Source organism: Scyliorhinus canicula, chromosome 1 (assembly GCF_902713615.1).
Source record: "Scyliorhinus canicula chromosome 1, sScyCan1.1, whole genome shotgun sequence".
NCBI lineage: Eukaryota > Metazoa > Chordata > Chondrichthyes > Carcharhiniformes > Scyliorhinidae > Scyliorhinus > Scyliorhinus canicula.
The window spans coordinates 213,058,116-213,077,536 of NC_052146.1; the positions used below are offsets into that span (position 1 = coordinate 213,058,116).

At 44.9% G+C, this 19,421-nt stretch overlaps 1 protein-coding gene across 1 annotated transcript in view; it reads left to right on the top strand.

The window, feature by feature from the left end:
- Nucleotides 1-19,421, top strand: part of wdr92 (WD repeat domain 92) — a 38,435-nt gene that overhangs the window by 16,892 nt on the left and 2,122 nt on the right. The window contains exons 3-8 of the mRNA XM_038807199.1: nucleotides 191-321; nucleotides 4,106-4,207; nucleotides 4,694-4,809; nucleotides 7,270-7,404; nucleotides 14,080-14,177; nucleotides 18,896-19,116. Coding sequence (XP_038663127.1) covers nucleotides 191-321; nucleotides 4,106-4,207; nucleotides 4,694-4,809; nucleotides 7,270-7,404; nucleotides 14,080-14,177; nucleotides 18,896-19,103 — 790 coding nt within the window. The 3' untranslated portion in view covers nucleotides 19,104-19,116. The remainder of the gene's footprint in view (nucleotides 1-190; nucleotides 322-4,105; nucleotides 4,208-4,693; nucleotides 4,810-7,269; nucleotides 7,405-14,079; nucleotides 14,178-18,895; nucleotides 19,117-19,421) is intronic.

The following is a 19,421-nucleotide window of genomic DNA, read 5'->3' on the forward strand; positions in this document are numbered from 1 at the left end:
GTGCATTTTAAAAAGAAAACTCCACTGATGTATTTTGCTCTGTTTACATTCTCAGTTGCTGGTGAAATTTTGTGACCTGTCTTATTTTCATGATGTTACAAGTAGCTTCAATGTTGCTTGCATTCTCTGTCAGGGTTTTTCATTGGAGATTTTGAGAGATTTTCTCACCTTTCTCATTTCTTTTCCCCAGGAATCTGGAGGCAACAGACATGCCAGTGTATTCAGTAAAAGCGCACAAGGAGATCATAAACAGTATTGATGGTGTAGGAGGCCTGGGCATTGGGGAAGGAGCTCCGGAGGTGGTTACTGGCAGCAGAGATGGTAAATTTAATTTAAATGATTCCTACATAGAATCAGGAGTAGGCCATTCAGCCCCTCGCGCCTCTCCTGCCATTCAATGAGACCATGGCTGATCAGTAACCTAACCCCAAATATCCGTCTTTGGCCCATATCCCTTAATTTTTTTGCTTAACAAAAATCTATCACAGATTTAAAATTAACAACTTATCTAGCTTCACCTACTGTTTGTGGGAGAGAATTACAAACCTCCACCACCTTTTTAGTGAAGATGTTCTTCCTAACATCTCTCCTGAACGATCTAGCCCTAATCTTTAGACTCTGCCCCTAGTTTTAGAATCTCCAACCAGTGGAAATAGATTATCTTTATCTACCCCGTCTTTCCCTGTTAATGTCTAGAATACCTCCATCAGATACTCCTCCACCTTCTAAAGTCTAGTGAAAACAGGTCTAATTTGAGTAATCTCTTCTTGTAACTCAACCCCTGTAATCCAGGTATAATTTTTGTGAACCTATTTTGCATTCCCTCCAAGGCGAAAATATCCTTCCTAAAGTGTGGTGCCCAGAACTGCTCCCAGTACTCCAAGTGGGATCTAACCAGGGTTTTGTATAACTGCAGCATAATCCCTGTGTCTTTATCTTCCAATCCTCTCGATATAAAGGCTAGCACTCCATTAGCCTTTTTGATTATTTTCTGGACTTGTTCATGGTATTTTAAGGACCTATGCACCTGAACCCCCAAGTCTCTTTAGACATCCATTGTACCCAACCTCTTTCCATTTAGAAAGTAATCTGCTCTAACATTTTTTGGTCTAAAGTGGATAACCTCACACTTGCTTCCAGAAATTCCTCTCTCGTGATCCTCACTCACCCCGTTCTCTAGAGCCTGTTTAAATGCTGCAGTGATAGAATCTACTGATACGTCTGTTTCGTTGCTAAATCCTGCAGCTTTCCTCCAGTGGCATCTGAGCATCTAGAAATTTTAAAATTATTATCAAGATATCACAGAATGTTTGGTCTATCGTGATTGTGTTAGCTCCTTAAAAGAGCTTTTCACTTCAGTGCCACCCCCCTGCCCACTCCTCATAGAACTGCAGATGATTCCCTTTATGGTATTTATTCAACTCCCTTTTGAAAGTTACCATCCAATCTTTCCACCACCCCTTTCAAACAGGCCACAATAACTCACTCCAATAAAACAGATTTTCCTAATCTTGCCTCTAGTTCTTTTGTCAGTTATATGCTCTGGTTCTGTTCTGTGGCTGGAAGCAGTTCCTCCTTTTGATGCTTGTGATTTTTGAATATTTCTAAGAAATCTCCACTTAGTCTTCAATAAGCTGTGGCCTGTCGACTTTAACGTTTGTGTGCTTTGTTGGTCTTCAATCCAGATAACTTGGTCCTATTTTCATCAATGTTTCTCATTTGTTTTTACTTCTTACTCAATAAAAAATTAAGGCATTATATTATATATTATATATAATGTGAAGCAGTACAACACAGAAAAACTATTCACTCATCTATCTTATATTATGGTTGGTGCAATCTTAATTGCCTTCTTTATTATAAAGCGAACATTCCTCTACTGCTTTTGATCTTGGCATCTTTTGACATTTAGTCTCCAATGTTAGAACTGTATTTATGTTCATTGTGCTCCACGACACTCGCACTATTTTTAAAAAAAAAATGTTCACTGGAATGTCGCAGGCTGTGCCAGCATTGATTGCCCTTGAGAGGCAGTTACTGCTGTGGGTCCGGAGTCACATATCAGCCAGATGGCAGATTAGTGCCCGAAAGGACATTAGTGAATCACTTGGAATTTTACGACAATTGACAATGGTTTAATTCCAGATTTTTAAAAATTTAATTCAAATTTCACCATCTGCAGTGGTGGGATTTGAACCTGGGACCCCAGAGTACTCGGATTATCTGGATTACTAGTCGAGTGATAACACCACTACACCACCACCTCCCCTATTAAAAAGGTATTCACAGTATTGTCACTAGGATTTCAGTAAATCATGATTGACTAGAACTTTCAACATATGGATCATTTGTGTAGAGAATATTTTTTGAGTTATACAGCAGAAGGGAAAAGGAGCCAGTGGTTACAGAAATATCTGGGTTAAGATGGTGGCATAATGCCTGTCACTGGACTAGTAATCCAGAGGCCCAGGTTAATGCTCTGGGGACATGGGTTCACAGCATCTACTGGAATATAAATTCATAATAAAATCTAGAATTGAAAACTGGTCCATTAAACTATCATAAAAAAATCATCAGGTTCACTAATGTCCTTTAGGGAAAGAAATCTGCTGTCCTTGCCCCGTCTGGCCTACGTGTGACTCCAGACGCACAGCAATATGGTTAACTCTTAACTGCCTGCTGAAATGGCCAAACGAGACACTTGGTTCAAGTGTCATTACATTAGGTAAACCTGGTGCCCAACCTGTTTTTCCGAATGGATAAAAATGCAGCCAGGTGACAGGAAGTTCTTGATGTTGGTTTCCTAGCCAGGTGTTAATTGTGTGATCTCGCTTTGGTCCTCTGCGTCCCTGGGCTGCAAAAGTAACCCAGAATAACCCAGGTTTCTACTTTTAAATGCTATCCCATGTGCAAATGTTGGGAGGGTGTCGGACCAAATTAGGCATGGTGTTCTCCATGGTTGAATAAATTGCTAACATTCTGGGTCTAGCATCACACTTGGACGGCGAGTGTCTGTAGAAGCATACCCCTGACTATTCAGGTACAAAATCTAGTGGCCTGACAGAGGGAGAAAAGGAGATAGAGAAGTTTCTCTTTCCTCAGAAAATAAATGCCCACTTCGATATTTTTTTAAAAATGCGTCATTGAAATGCCAAGTGGTTTTTGCCTTCTCAGATTGGCGAAACTGCTCGTGGCACAGGGCATGGTTTGGTTACTGGAGCCATTGGCATTGGATCCTCTGTGCTGTTTTTTAGAATCATAGAATCCCTACAGTACAGAAGGAGGCCATTTGGGCCATCAAGCCTGAACTGAACCTCCGAAAGAGCACCCTACCTAGACCCATTCCCCAACCCTATTCCCATAATCCCTTAACCCCACCTAACTGTTGGACATTAGGGGGCAATTTTAGCGTGGCCAATCTACCTACCACACGTCTGGACTGTGGTAGGAAACAGGAGCACTCAGAGGAAACCCACGCAGGCACGGAGAGAATGTGTAAATTCTAATCAGACAGTCACCCAAGGCCGAAATTTAACTCTGGTCCCTGGAGCTGTGAGGCAGCAGTTGCATGAAAATGAAAATCGCTTATTTTCACGAGTAGGCTTCAATGAAGTTACTGTGAAAAGCCCCTAGTCGACACATTCCGGCGCCTGTCCGGGGAGGCTGGTACGGGAATCAAACCGTGCTGCTGGCCTGCTTGGTCTGCTTTAAAAGCCAGCGATTTAGCCAAGTGAGCTAAACCAGCCCCTGGTCTAGAAGCCTGGTATGATATTCACCTTTAAAGTACACCTCTCAGCAGCTTGCTGTCACTGCAGGTCTATTACTAAACAAACCACTTGAAACAAAGTAATAAGTTGTGCTCTTTCACCATAATTTTCTGACATCTAACTTGTTACATATTGTAGAACAAAATGCAGATGCAGACATCGATGAAGGGTGGGTTAAACTTGATGATTTGGATTTGTCTCGTTGAAAGCTTCTTCACAATTTAAAGGTTTTCTGTATGTTCTGTATTATTCACTGTAAATTATATTGATTGTTTGTGTATGTGTGTATTACTTCATGCAAATTAGATGATATAGATTGTGTTTTATACTTTTGAAAGGAATGGTAAAAGTCTGGGACCCAAGGCAAAAAGACACTCCAGTGGCAAATATGCAACCGGCAGACGGAGATACCAGGCGGGATTGCTGGACTGTAGCATTTGGTATGTCTTAAATATAATTTTATATTGAAATCATCCGCAATGATTCGTTCACAAGAGAACTTGGCGAGGGATTGAATGTGCATTGATATTTTACAATAATATTCTTTCTTTAAAACAAAGTGCCTTGTGTGTGGGTCAAATTTGGGCATAATAAATCTTAAAATATTTGATACTGAATATGCTCTGACTAAATCAGATGGACTTCAACTTCAGAGTTTGACTGTAGATTTTTTTACTGACTGAATAATGGATGTTGTTTGTATGTGATGTATCTGCTTGACTTGAAACTTAGGACACCTGGAACAAAACAGTTTTTCTCTATAAATTATGTACAGTTTGTCTAATCGTGTGTTTATCTCGACTTAACATGCAAGCAAAACTGTAGAACATCTATATTATTTCAGATTTTTCTTGTTCTGAGTTCCCGGTTTCAATTGATTTTTTTTTATCCTGAACTCTCTCCTTTGGTGATGCATTTATGTACAGGCCATGCCTACAGCAGCCAGGAACGCTGTGTATGCGCTGGATATGACAATGGTGATATCAAGCTATTTGATCTCCGAACAATGTCACTTCGTTGGGAAAAAAACATCAGGAATGGGGTAAGGAACAAAGCAGATTTTAACTCCTATGCAAAACCCAAAACTTCCCCTGCCTGTGGCAAGGAAAATGGTGATTACATGACAGAATGTAAAAGCCATGACACAATAGCAAACAGGGATCTTCAGGTGCCTATTTTATAGTAACTACTTTTCCAAATAAACGTTTTCCTCCCTTTGTCATTTTCTGTGCCTTTAATCTCTCTGCCTAGCAATTCTTCCTTTCTCTTACAATCAATGTGTCAGTCTCTATTAGGGCCACTGCTCGCTAACCATAAGGAAATGCATTAGTGCTTCCTCTTTCTCCTTCGAGCTCAATAGCAGTGTGGGAGTCACAAAGTCTGTTTTTCTCCCTGACTCCCTTTCCTCACTTATCCCCAAACAAGTCAAAAAGCAGAAGAATTTGAGAGATTATATTTGCTCCTCGAGGGCCGTTTCTGTTGCAAATGTTTGGAAAGTGGTTTTAGGAGAATACCCGATAAGTCACAATAACCCCTAACTACATTAAATGCTGGAAACTGGGTAGAATCCTTTTGGTCCATGGAGCTTGGAGGAGGTGGGGGGGGGGGGCGGGCGAGCATAAGAGGCCGAACCAAGGTGTATTGGGTCAGCTCCCGAGTGTTCTCACTAATAGGAGATATTCCAGACTGCAGATTCCCTGTGGCAGCAGCTGCCTGTCCGTCTGCAGCAGTTAGTCAATTATGATATTTAAAATGGCAATTAGCAGGGGCGGCACGGTGGTGCAGTGGTTAGCACTGCTGCCTCACAGCACCAAGGACCTGGGTTCGATCCCGACCTTGGGTCACTGTCCGCGTGGAGTTTGCACATTCACCCCATGGTCTCACCCCCACAACCCAAAAAGATGTGCGGGGTAGGATTGGCCACGTTAAATTGCCCTTAATTGGAAAAAAAAAGAATTGGATACTTTAAATTTTTTAAAAAGAGAAATAAATAAACAAAAGGGCAATTAGCTCTTCATTGTGCTCAGTGATGACATTTTGCAAAATGGCCGTCTGCTGTATCTGGAGCCCAGTATCGCAGTGGAGGTGGCCTCATGTTGGGAGGTAAGACGGACATTGGAAAAATCAACAGGTCTGGCAGCATCTTTGGAAAAAGAAATGGAGTTAATAATTCAAGTCCAAAATTAACCTTCTTCGGAGCACAGGCTGTTGTACATTCTTTTGCAGGGATTTCCCCCCCCCAGACTAACGGCCCTTACAACTTTGCGTCTTCAGTTTTACTCAAACCTCCAAAGATTTTGACAGTGCCTCCTATTAGAAGTGCCCTTGCCACCTCCAACTTTCTCACCTCTCCCTATGGGGCTGCCAGCCATCCAGTCCTGAAATCAACCTGAAATCTACTCCCTACCACCAACATTATTTTGTAAAATCGCCTCTTCAACACAGTAATTTATACAGTCCAAATAGTATATCAGATGTCCACTTACCGTTACTGAAGCCAAAGAGAAAATGCTGAAAAATCGCAGCAGCTCTGGCAGCATCTGTAGGGAGAGAAAAGAGATAACGTTTCGAGTCCAGATGACCCTTTGTCAAAGCTTTGCCAGACCTGCTGCAATTTTCCAGCATTTTCTCTTTGGTTACAGATTCTAGCATCCACAGTAATTTGCTTATATTTACCTGAAGTCTTGGAGATGTTTCACTTCTGCATGGGAACTGCCTATAATCCCAGTTTTGACCACTATTATCTTCAGGTGCTGTCAGGTGGGCCCTCATGTCCCTGATGGGCAGAAGTCCCACTCAGCAGTAATTAAGACCGCCCACAGCGAATTATTGCTTGGGGCAGCCAAATTTTACCTTGACGTGGTGCCAATCAACTAACCTCCTTGTAAAATCCACCTTGTGCACCTTTCCTCTGATCTCTGCAGAGACATTGGGCGGCATTTTCGAACACCCCGCTGCGTGTTTTGCAATAGTGGACGTAGCCCACCATTGGCCGGCAGAAGGATCTTCCGATCACACTGCTGTCAACGGGCTTTTCCATTTGCGTGGGGTGGGGGAGTCCCGTCGGTGGGATCAGCCGAAAAATTTCAACCAGTGTATGCTAACTTGAAAATCATGGAACCCATGGTTCTTTTCAAATTTTTCCAGAATGACACTTGGTTCAGCCACTCTTGAGTGAAGGTAGGAAGATCGGTCATGAGTATGGTGGCCGTCTGGTTTTCGTGGTTGTCCTGCGTGTTCTGGCCTTATTTTACTTTCTTTCAATTATCTTGGCAGTAAATAACAAAGAACCTTTGCGTCTTTTACCAAGAAAAAAAGTCAATAACATTTTTCATAATTCTAAATTTACATTTTCCCCACATCCAATGTATTAAACTAAATTATTTCTTGGGTGTAGTATGGAATTTTTTTTTGATATTAAAATTCCCTTTCTTTAAGAAATTAAAATATCTCAGCACTGACAGATAAACCTGTTGCATTTGGGACTTACTTGTTTTTGCAGGTCTGTTGTCTAGAGTTTGATAGAAAAGATATCAACATGAATAAACTGGTGGCCACTTCCTTGGAGGGAAAGTTTCACGTGTTTGACATGAGGACCCAGCACCCAACAGAGGGTTTTGCTTCAGTCAGTGAAAAGGTATTTAATTCTGAGGAGGCAGTGTTTCCTTGGTTTATAATGATTATCCAACTTCTTCCACCGGGCAGGAGATTCAGAAGTCTGAGAACACGGACGAACAGACTCAAAAACAGCTTCTTCCCCACTGTCACCAGACTCCTAAATCACCCTTTTATGGACTGTCCTCATTAACACTACACCCTGTCTGCTTCATCCGATGCCAATGCTTATGTAGTTACATTGTATATCTTGTGTTGCCCTATTATGTATTCTCATGTATTTTCTTGAATTCTGTTCAATTCCCTTTTCTTCCCATGTACTGAATGATCTGTTGAGCTGCTTGCAGAAAAATACTTTTCACTGTACCTCGGTACACGTGACAATAAACAAATCCAATCCAATCCAATCCAATTAATAATTATCATAGAAAATTTATGGCACAGAAAGAGGCCACTTGGCCCATTGTGTCTGTGCTGGTCGAAAAACGAACCACACAGGCTAATCCCACTTTCCAGCATTTGGTCTGCAGCCCTGCAGTTTACAGCAATTGTGGTGACCCACCTGTATCTTGGCAGCAGTCCGTCTTGGTTTGATTTTGACGCTTTAATAACCAAATGTGCAGCTTTCCATGGAACAGTCCAATTAAATATAGAATCATAGAAGGGTTGCAGTACAAGGGGAGGCCATTCAGTCAATCATATTTATACTGGCTCTTTGCATGAGCAACTCGGCTCGCCCAACTCTCCTGCCTTTTCCCTGTAGCCTGGCAAGTATTTTTCTCTTCAGATAATTATCCAGTGCCCTTTCGAAGGCCATGATTAAATCTGCCTCCACCACACTGTTAGGCAGTGCATTCCAGATTCCAACCACATCACAAGTAGCACTCATTGCGGAATCAACCTGCAATTTACTCCCTACCATCAGCACTATTTTGTAAAGTCGCCCCTTCACAGTCATTTAAACTGTCCAAATAGTATATCTAATGTCCACTTACCATTACTGAATAACAGAAAAATATGTTACAACATTCCAGTTAATTCACAGCATCTGAACAGTAAATATTATCTCAAACGATAGGTGCCTAACAAATCTCAGTTAATGGAGAGACGCAATCTTTCCTCAATGGTCCTCAGCATCAATGCTCTAGGGAAATTCTGGGCTGAGTGCAACTAAAACCTAACACGGCTTCATTAATCCAAAAATTAAAATAATGTTGCAAACAGTGATCATTCCAAAAATTAAAATACTGTTTCAAACAGTGATCATTCCGAAAATTAAAATAATGTTTCAAACAGTGATTATTCTTGCTGGTATCCTGTCCACTAGCGACCCATGTATAGTGTTAAGTCATATTTTGGGATTTTTATTCTTTTTTTCCCAAGGAGAAGATTTGGATTTTGTAGGAGTCTCAAGTTTTCTGTTTTTAAAACAAAGGGAATTAGCACAGATTTGGAACGGATGGCCAAATATTGCAGGAATGAGCAATGTGAACTAAAGCCAGATGACTCAGCATTGGCAATTTTACAATGTACAGTTTATGTCAGACTGTGAACATCTGTTGCCGCACTCTGAGCTCCATAACCAGGTATATTTGGCAGTTGGTCCTCTGATTGCAGAGGGTTAAACAAATGGTCACAAAGGACAATTATTCTTGTGTGCTTACTAGATAAGAAGCTGGTGGGTGAATGGGATTAGTGTGAGTAAAGACTTGGGTCAGCGGGGTTTTGATGAGTTTAAATTTCCAGAGGGCTAACAAGGTGGAAGGCCTGCCAGAGAATGTTGGAGTAGTCAAGTCTAGGGAGAAACCGAGGCATGGATAAGGTTTTTTCCGGTTAGCATTGCTTATCTCACGGCGCCGAGGAGCTGGGTTTGATCCCGTATGGAGTTTGCACATCCTCCCTGTGTCTGCGTGGGTCTCACTTCCACGAGCCAAAAGATGGATTGGCTCCTTAATTGGAAAAAAAAAGTTTTTTGGCAGCAGATGGTGTGTATATGCTGAGAGGAGGAAGAAAGCGATTGCGAGGAAAATGGGGAGCTCTTCAATGGAGGAATGTGGCTGGAGCTTGTGGTGCGGAAGATGTTATCGGTGCCACTCCCTGTGCAGCACTTGCTACCAAATGAAAACAGGATGCTGGTACTGGTTGGCTGTGAACACCACAAGTAAGAGATGAGTGTGTTTCGGGAGGTTGTTATTAGTGTCCCCTTGTGACAAGTGGAGAAGGGTACGAGACTAGGATTGAACTTTTTCAGGGTTCTAGAAATGGGTGCGAAGAGCCTTTTATTGTGCAAAGAGATTGTGAAAGGAAGGGCTGCATTCACCCTGACTAATCTGGTCAAGTCACGGAACTATTTTCTGCTACACTTGATCCCTGTCCTTGAAGTGATGCTCCTGGAACTGACCCCTTCTCATCTCTTTCTCCAGAGCTTTGCATTTGCATAGCAATGAAATTGACCATCCCACCTCATTTTTCCCACTAGAAGAGAAGACTCTGAGGACCTGGGAGCAGCTTGAGTCTCAGTTCCTCTTTGCAGTAGGGTCAGTTTTGAAGACTGTAAAATTTTGGATTCAGGAGCCACAGATACCTATGATAGGCCTTCGAATATTTTTAAGAATTTAAAAAAAAATAAAAATTTAGAGTACTCAATTCATTTTTTTCCAATTATGGGGCAATTTAGCATGGCTAATCCACCTACTCTGCACATCTTTTTGGGTTGTGGAGACGAAACGCTCGCAGACACGGGGAGAATGTGCGAACTCCACACGGACAGTGACCCAGAGCCGGGATGGAACCTGGGTCCTCGGCGCCATGAGGCAACAGTGCTACCCACTGTGCCACGGCGCCATGAGGCAGCAGTGCTACCCACTGCGCCACCGTGCTGCCCTTTAAGAAATTTAGAAGTAGTTTATTACAATGCAGAAGTTTAGATATGATGGGCTGGATTCTCCATTATTGGGACTATGTCCCCATGCTGGCGCCAAACGGTAGAGTTATATGGCAGAAACCCTTGGATCAAAGGGACATGAATTACAAGACCTGCAGGGGGCTAGCAGGAACCCGGAGTTGATCTTGCAGCTTTTGCTGCAGTTACAGGCCCCCGCACTTCTGGGTCGGTGCCACGCATGGACACGGCGGCAGCCTCCAGTGGCCATGCCGTGCTACATGGCGGACTCTGACCACGAAGCTAGACCCATAAAAGAGCCCCCCCCCCCCCCCATCGGCAGCACGCCCGATCCTCAGCCCCCGCACAAGCACCATCTGGCTGCCTATAAGGCTCCCCAGGCCTCCAATCCACCCGCCCCTGACCAGGCGGAAGTGGATGTATCCTGACCGTCTGGAGCACATTAGTTCCACCCATTGGGCTTCGGTCGGGGGCAGGAAATAGCTGAGCTGGCCTCTGATAATGCCCCAGGTAAGTCCCAGGCTGGGAGGACACCGCTTTTCGGGGCCCTCAGAATCGGTGAAGTCCTGTTTTCTTGTGGGAACATCGATTCTCCGCCCCTGCGCCGGCCACGATTTTGGCGCGAGGGTACGGAGAATCCAGCTCGATATCTTCTCCAAATATACAGGAAAAGTATACAACTTGTGACAGCTGAGAGTGGATCACTGATCCCAGAGGATGAACAGACGATTAGCTGAGTGCGTGTTGATCTCAGTAGTTTCTGGTGGCAGCATCCTGATCTCTAATCGAAGTGTTCGTGAACTATTACCTCGATCTACCTCGATCTTCACTGATCCAACTACGGTTTGATGAAGGCGGCTGCCTGACTTTATTTCTCGGGGCGGGTAGTTTACTTTGTGTCAGTCACTCATCCAAAGCCTTCTGACCAGTAGGTAGTCAAGATGTCAGGGTGGTCACCGTCTCCCACTGTCCATCACTTAGGCTTGAGGTCACTCTTTTATTTGCTGCATGCTGTAGGTCATTGCTAGGTAAAGGGCTACACATGGCACTAGAGGCATCCTGCTGTCGCTTCAGAAATGTTTGTAGAGTAAATGTGGGAGGGCAGTCAGTCTCTGGCTGCTCAGCATTGTTTCAGAGAATCAGAGGGCAGGATTTAACTAAATGGGAACATAATGAGCGTGTTTAGCTGTGTGTTTCCCGGTACTTGCAGTTCAGAGAAACATAACACAAAAAAATGGCACCCGGGTTTGATAGGGGGTCACACACAGCCCCATTTTGTGTACTGAGGAACTCGTCTCGCCAGAACTCCTCAGTACAGCGAGCGATTGGGATGCTATTCGTAAATGGTGGCCCGATCTCTGGAGCCCCTGAAGTGTCCCAACAGACTTTGGACCCCCCCCCCCCACCCCACCCCCCACCACCCAATCCCCACAATATGTGTGTAGGGCACCCCGGCCCGATCTCTACTGCGCAAATAAATGCCAGCTTGGCAATGCCAACCTGGTACACTGGCAGTGCCCCCTTGGGCACCTTGGCAGTACCAGGTTGGCTCTCAGGTGGCCCTGCCAGGCTGGAAGTGCCTGAGTGGCACCAGCAGTGCCAGGGTACTGCCCTGCCAAAAGGGCATGCACCTGGGGGCCTCCAATCCTCTGGGAGACCTCCCACCGAGCGCCGTTCCATCTGGTCACCGTTTATGGAAACCAGTTCTGAACGGCGCTTTCTCGAGCTTTTTGAGGCAAAGGGGATAAATCCCAATGCCTCGGGGGAACTGCACATTAAAGTGAGACTAGCTGTCTCGCTTTAATTTGCAGATGGCGGGATTTACATCGCGACATCTCGAGATGCCTTAGATCTTGTGAGGTGTTACAAGCCAGGTAGATCCCAGGTGTGGGGTCTCCCAGCTTCTATCGGTCACGCTGCGCCGCAGCGAGCTTCTTTTCAGGCACAGCATGACTGTTTGATTGTGCCCAGAGCATGAATGCTGTGCCAGCCAATTGCAGGAGTTTATACAATTGTAAAAAATACCATTTCTTAGAGGAGTGTTTTTCAAACTTCTTTGCATGGGATGCATTTTCGCCAACTAGCCATCCTTTACGACCCAGGCTGCCCGAACTTCGCAACCCACAATTTCCGCTTACCTTTAATGTGACTGGTGAGCCTGCTTGGTCCTCACAATCTCACTTGCTTAGTCATAGGGGCTGGTTTAGCACAGTGAGCGAAACAATTGTCTCGTAATGCAGAACAAGGCACCAGCGCGGGTTCAATTCCCATACCAAACAGGTGCCGGAATGTGGCGACTAGGGGCTTTTCACAGTAACTTCATTGAAGCCTACTTATGACAATAAGCAATTATTATTATTATTATCATTCAATGTTACATTTCTGCCAACAACTTCAACTGATGATTTCAGTTCACACTGCATCTGCTGAAAAATATCAAGAGGTTTGTTCTCAAACTCACCATGTTTAGTCATCAAATGCCTTTGAAATTGTAAGGGTTTTCATTTGCCAGGAATTACCTGCATATGACACACATGGGCTTTGCAACCTGATTTGCACTGGCACAATTAATAAACCCATACCTCGAGAAAACTTCTTTATATTGTTTTGTTCCTGATTTGAGCTTCTTAATGGGTTGTTCACCATACGTCCTGGGGCTCACAACAGCACTGCTAGCATCGACAAAGCGGATGAATCTTTCACGCGCCCAGAACATGTGATGTCAGTCTACGGGGCGCGTGACCAGCTCCCTGCCACCGCTTCTGGAGAGAAGACTCCATCGATTTTCAAAAAGAATCTGCTCCTGGGTCAGTGCGCTGACATCAGGAGGAGGCAGACTGCCTTGCTGGGCTCCAGGCCTGAGCATTACTGAGGGGGCACGCATGCACGGGATGGCCAGCATTCTGAAAGGCAGTTGCGGGTGTTGAGCACTTCCCGTGATCGGGAACGCCATGACCAGTGCCCCATGACCCTCCCGACACCTGCCCACGACCCACCCAGGAGTCGCAACCCTGAGTTTGAAATGATTGTCTTAGAGATCCCTGTTTCTTACAATAGGAAGGGTTGAAATCCAGAGGATGCAGATTTTAAGAAAATTGGCAAGAACAAAGTTCAAGGGGGGAAAATGAGACAAGTTTTTTTAAGTAGTGAATTGCAGCGACCTGGAATACATTGTTTGAAAGAGTAGTTGAAGCAGTTTCAATTCTACTTCAAAAGTGAATTGGATAAATACTTGGAGAGGAGAATATTTACAGGGCTCTGGGAATTCGAACAGAGCGAGGGAGAGGAATTTGATGACCCTTTCAAAATGCCAGTAGAAACACAATAGGTTAAATGGACTCCTGTGCTTTATGTGACTATCCATAAATGTAGCTCCCCGCCTCCACTTCAAAAGGTTTATTTATGTTTTCTGTAAACCTCTATAGTCCCTCTAGAATCCCTGCCCCAAAATTGGGCAGCATGCCAATATCATGCACATGAGATCTGTGAGTTAAAATTGAGTGGGCCTCAGCCAGGTTTCCAGCACCTGCTCCAAGTTAAGATTGTCCCATAAATTTGCCACAGAAGCTCAGCCTGTGACCAGTATGTGATGCTGGTGTCAGCTGTCCAATGTTGTGGTGAAATCCAAGGCTTGTGTACTGTCGCAGAGATAGTATTTAGGGAGTAGTTAATTCCTTTCAGTAAAGTGTGAGTCAGATCTCTGGTTGTTGATAGGCAAGGCAGGTGTTGTTGCTCTGTCTCTCTCCTGTTTTTTATATAAACACAGTGCTTTTGTGTGTCTGTTGCTTTCCCCAGGTGTATAAGTCAACCATCTGGCAGGGTCGCCACTTACCACAGAATAGAGACATTTTCATGACAGCGGGAGGAGCTGGCAGTCTGCACCTTTGGAAATAGTGAGTAACCTTCACACAGTAAGGTGCTTAAAATGCACGTAAAGTAGCAGCATTACAGTTGCTAATGATTGAACAGTCATGATTGCAGGTAAGTTTGAGCTCTAACCTACGACCAGTTTGTTCCTGTATCCTCTTCGGGCCGGAGGCCAGGGAGCAGAATAATTATGTAAATTACGGAGACATCGGATAAGTGGAAGAGAAGAAAAGCAAATTGCCAAAAAGCTGAATTCTATTATTTGCATTTTTGAATATTTTAAAATAAATTTAGTGTACCCAATTAATTATTTCCAATTAAGGGCCAATTTAGCGTGGCCAATCCACCTACCCTGCACATCTTTGGATTGTGGGGGCGAAACCCACGCAAACACGGGGCGAATGTGCAAACACCACACGGACAGCGACCCAGAGCCGGGATCGAACCTGGGACCTCTGAGCCGTGAGGCTGCAGGGCTAACCCACTGCGCCACCGTGCTGCCCACATTTTTGAATGTTTACGGTCAGACCTAAATGCTGATTTCCATATGCACCCCTCCCCCATGTAACCTTGCTGTGCTATTTGGTCGAGGATTGAGTGCCTTCAAACCCCATTTGACTTGAACATACCTGAACCTAGCTGAATTTCTGGATTCAGATAACTTACATGGTTGAGTGGGCTAGTTTTGGTCTATACAAAGTGGCGAGGTTTAGAACATAGAACATACAGTGCAGAAGGAGGCCACTCGGCCCATCAAGTCTGCACCAACCCACTTAAGCCCTCACTTCCACCCTATCCCCGTAACCCAATAACCCATCTAACCTTTATGGTCACTAAGGGCAATTTATGATGGCCAATCCACCTAACCGGCACGCCTTTGGACTGTTGGAGGAAACCGGAGCACCCGGAGGAAACCCACGCAGACACGGGGAGAATGTGCAGACTCTGCACAGACAGTGACCCAGCGGGGAATCGAACCTGGCGCTGTGAAACCACAGTGCTATCCACTAGTGCTACCGTGCTGCCCTTAGTTGGAAACCAGGGATTGGGATACCTTTAAAAGTGGGCAGAGAACAACTAAAAAAGCCATAAATGGGAGAAGATGAAATAGGAGTACAAGCTAGTAATATAAAAGGAGATTGGAAGAGTTCTTTTCAATATATAAAAGGTAAGAGGCAAAAATAGACATTGGGCCACAGGAAAATGTGGCTGGAGAAGTAATAATAGGAAACAAATGGCAGAGGAACTGAATAGTTACTTTACATCAGTCTTCACGATGGAAGACACCAGTGGGATGCCAGAGCTTCAGGAGAATCAGGGGGCAGAGGTGAGTGCAGTGGCCATCACTAAGGAGAAGGATCTGGGGAAACTGAAAGGTCTGAAGGTGGATAAGTCACCTGGACAGGATGGAATACACCCCAGGGTTTGTAAAGAGATAGCTGAGGAAATTGTGGAGGCATTGGTGGTGATCTTTCAGGAATCACTGGAAGCAGGAAGGGTCCCAGGGGACTGGAAAGAGGCTAATGTAACACCACTGTTTAAGAAGGGAGGGAGGCAGAAGATGGGAAATTATAGGCCGTTTAGCCTGACTTCAATCATTGGTAAGATTTTAGAGTCCATTATTAAAGATGATATCGCGGCGTACGTGGAAGTGCATGATAAAATAGGACTGAGTCAGCACGGCTTCATCAAGGGGAGATCATGTTTGACAAATCTGTTAGAGTTCTTTGAGGAAGTAACAAGGAAGTTAGACAAAGGAGAACCACTAGACTTGATTTATTTAGATTTCCAGAAGGCCTTTGACAACGTGCCGCATAAGAGACTGTTAAATAAGTTAAGAGCCCATGGTGTTAAGGGTAAGATCCTGGCATGGATAGAGGATTGGTTGACTGGCAGAAGGCAGAGAGTGGGGATAAAGGGGTCTTTTTCAGGATGGCAGCCAGTGACTAGTGATGTGCCTCAGGGGTCTGTGCTGGGACCACAACTTTTTACAATATACATTAATGATCTGGAAAAGGAACTGAAGGCACCGTTGCTACACTTGCAGATGATACAAAGATCTGTAGAGGGACATGTAATATTGAGTAAGCAGGCGTGCTGCAGAAAGACATGTACATGCTGGGAGAGTGGGCAAAGAAGTGGCAGATGGAATACAATGTGGAGAAGTGTGAGGTTATTCACTTTGGAAGGAGAAATGGAGGCATAGACTATTTTCGAAATGGAAAAATGCTTAGGAAATCAGAAGGGACTTGGGAGTCCTTGTTCACGATTCTGTTGAGGTTGATGTGCAGGTTCAGTCAGCAGTTAGGAAGGCAAATGCAATGTTAGCATTCATATCAAGAGGGCTAGAATACAAGACCAGGGATGTATTTCTGAGGCTATATAAGGCTCTGGTCAGACCCCATTTGGAGTGTTGTGAGCAGTTTTGGGCCTCGTATCTAAGGAAGGATGTGCTGGCCTTAGAAATGATCCAGAGGAGGTTCACAAGAATGAACCCTGGAAGAGCTTGTGTTATGAGGAATGGTTGAGGACTCTGGGTCTGTACCCATTGGAGTTTAGAAGGATGAGCGGGGATCTTATTGAAACTTACAGGATACTGCGAGGCCTGGATAGAGTGGACGTGGAGAGGATGTCTCAATTTATAGGAAAAGCTAGAACCAGAGGACACAATCACAGACTAAAGGGACGATCCTTTAAAACAGAGATGAGGAGGAATTCTTCAGCCAGTGGGTGGTGAATCTGTGGAACTCATTGCCGCAGAAGCTGTGGAGGCCAAATCACTGAGTGTCTTTAAGACAGAGATAGATAGGTTTTTGATCAATAAGGGGATCAGGGGTAATGGGGAGAAGGCAGGAGAATGGGGGATGAGAAAAATATCAGCCATAATTGAATGGCGGAGCAGACTTGATCAGCCAAGTGACCTAATTCTGCTCTTATCTTACGGTCTTATGGGTGGGATTAGTGACATTGAATGGACATTTCGCTGTTCTGTGGATCTTGTCTCTTCTGCCTGTTGTGAAAAATAACAGTCAGGTAGCTTTAGACTTTGCTGTCTTGGTCTGTTGGCTCCAATAAAATTCTCAAATGTTTGTATTTCAGAAATGGCTGACAGTGCCCTTTTCAGATCAGGGGCGGTATTCTCCCCTACCTGGCGGGGCGGGGGGTCCCGGCGTAGCAGAGTGGCGCCAAACACTCCGGCGTCAGGCCTCCCCAAAGGTGCGGAATTCTCCGCACCTTTAGGGGCTAGGCCCGTGCCGGAGTGGCTCCCGCTCTGCCGACTGGCGCCAACGGTCTTTGGCGCCACACCAGTTGGCGTCGGGGCTGGTCGAAAGGCTTCACCGGTCGGCATGAGTCCGCTGACGTCACCACCGCCGCATGCGCGGTGGAGGGGGTCTCTTCCGCCTCCGCCATGGTGGAGGCTGTGGCGGTGGCGGAAGAAAAAGAGTGCCCCCACGGCACAGGCCCACCCGCCGATCGGTGGGCCCCAATCGCGGGCCAGGCCACCGTGGGGGCACCCCCCGAGGTCCGATCGACCCCCCCCCTCCCAAGGACCTCAGGGCCCGTTCGCGCCGCCTGCTCCCGCCGGCACAGAGGTGGTTTAAACCACATCGGCGGGAGAGGTCTGACAGCGGCAGGACTTCAGCCCATCGCGGGCCGGAGAATCGCAGCGGGGGGCCCCCGCCTATTCCCGGGTGGTGGAGAATTCCGACCACGGCTCCAACCCGCGCATGCGCGGATGACGTCATCACGCAGACGCGTCAAACCTGCGCATGCACGGGCCGTCATGCTCCCGCTATTCTCCGACCCGTCGTAGGCAGCGGAGAAACGCGCCCTGTATTTCTTCGGTAAGCTTTTCCTGAAGCATCAAACTGATGGAAATGCAGGAATATGACATGCATAATGCATTTTTATGTAAATTTAAAATCGTTTCCCTAAATCTCAGCTCAAGAGATGCTCACAGAGGATTGGAGAGCTGTGCTGAAGGTTTACTGATCCAGTCTCACCCTGCTGTATCCCAGAAGCAGATATCCGTTTGTGTTGGACACTATAACCTGTAATATGGTGGATAGTCATTGTACATTAAAGAGTGTGACGATAGCCTAAGTGGTAAGAGCAAAGCTCTGATAAAAGTTGATATCTTGGAACAATTTCTAATTTCTTATTTTGTATAATCAGATCTGCACTAGTTTCTATTTTGGGATTGAATGGACAAAGAGGTTGTGCACAATATGAGATGGGTTGATAGTGGTTCTTGCTTTTAAACTTAAGCAAACTTTGCATTGGAATTTCCTAGCAGATACAGACAAAGATCGTGGTGGTTTATTATTTATATGACAGATGCAGAGAGTTTAACCTTATTTATTGTTTCCTTCGTCTAGCCCATTCAGTTTTGTTTGGAAGGCTTTTGGTTTTTAACATCATGTACAGTTGCTCATATGAATTGTTAATAAAAGGAGCCTGTCTAACTCGAAAATCAGAATGACTGCTCCATGGTATGCAAGATAAAAGTTGTAGAAAGCACGATTTACTGAAATTCTACATTTTGAAAGAATATTTGGGGAAAAAGCAGGGGTGTGGGACTAATTGAAAAGCTCCTTTAAAGAGCCGGCACAGGCACAGAGGGCTGAATGACCTTCTGTGCTGTATCATCTGTGATTACTTTGCTGCTTAGACGGAAGGCGATTGACATGGTTGAAACTGAATATCTGCTACATTGATGTGTGCCTCTCCTTGTGTTTCCCAGTGAATATCCTGCCCAGCGTTCAAAGAAAGACTCTGAGAACACCGACATGGGAGTCGCAGGCACAGTCACATTGCTCCAAAATGTGACCGTCTCCACCCAGCCTATCGGGAGCCTTGACTGGAGTCCGGACAAGCAGGGCCTCTGTGTCTGCGCTGCATTTGACCAAACAGTACGGGTTCTGATTGCCACCAAACTTAACCGAGTTTAACAAATGAACCAAGGTATCACGCAAATGGCTATCTCATCTAACAGCTTAGTGTGTCTTATGTGGAATATAAAATATCTCCGATGAATGTAATGATAATTTTGAGGCGTTTTAAAACTGATATTTATATTGCTGAAAAGAGAGACATGTTTCTGAAGCTTTTTGTTTTGCACTCATCAGGAATGTAAGACTCTTAAACAGGGAGGCTCAAATCACTGTCAAGTCCGGACAACATAATCAATATCAATGATGTGAAACAACTTCCACTTTATTTGGGGAACCTTTATGAACCCACTAAACAATAGTAATACTTACAAAACC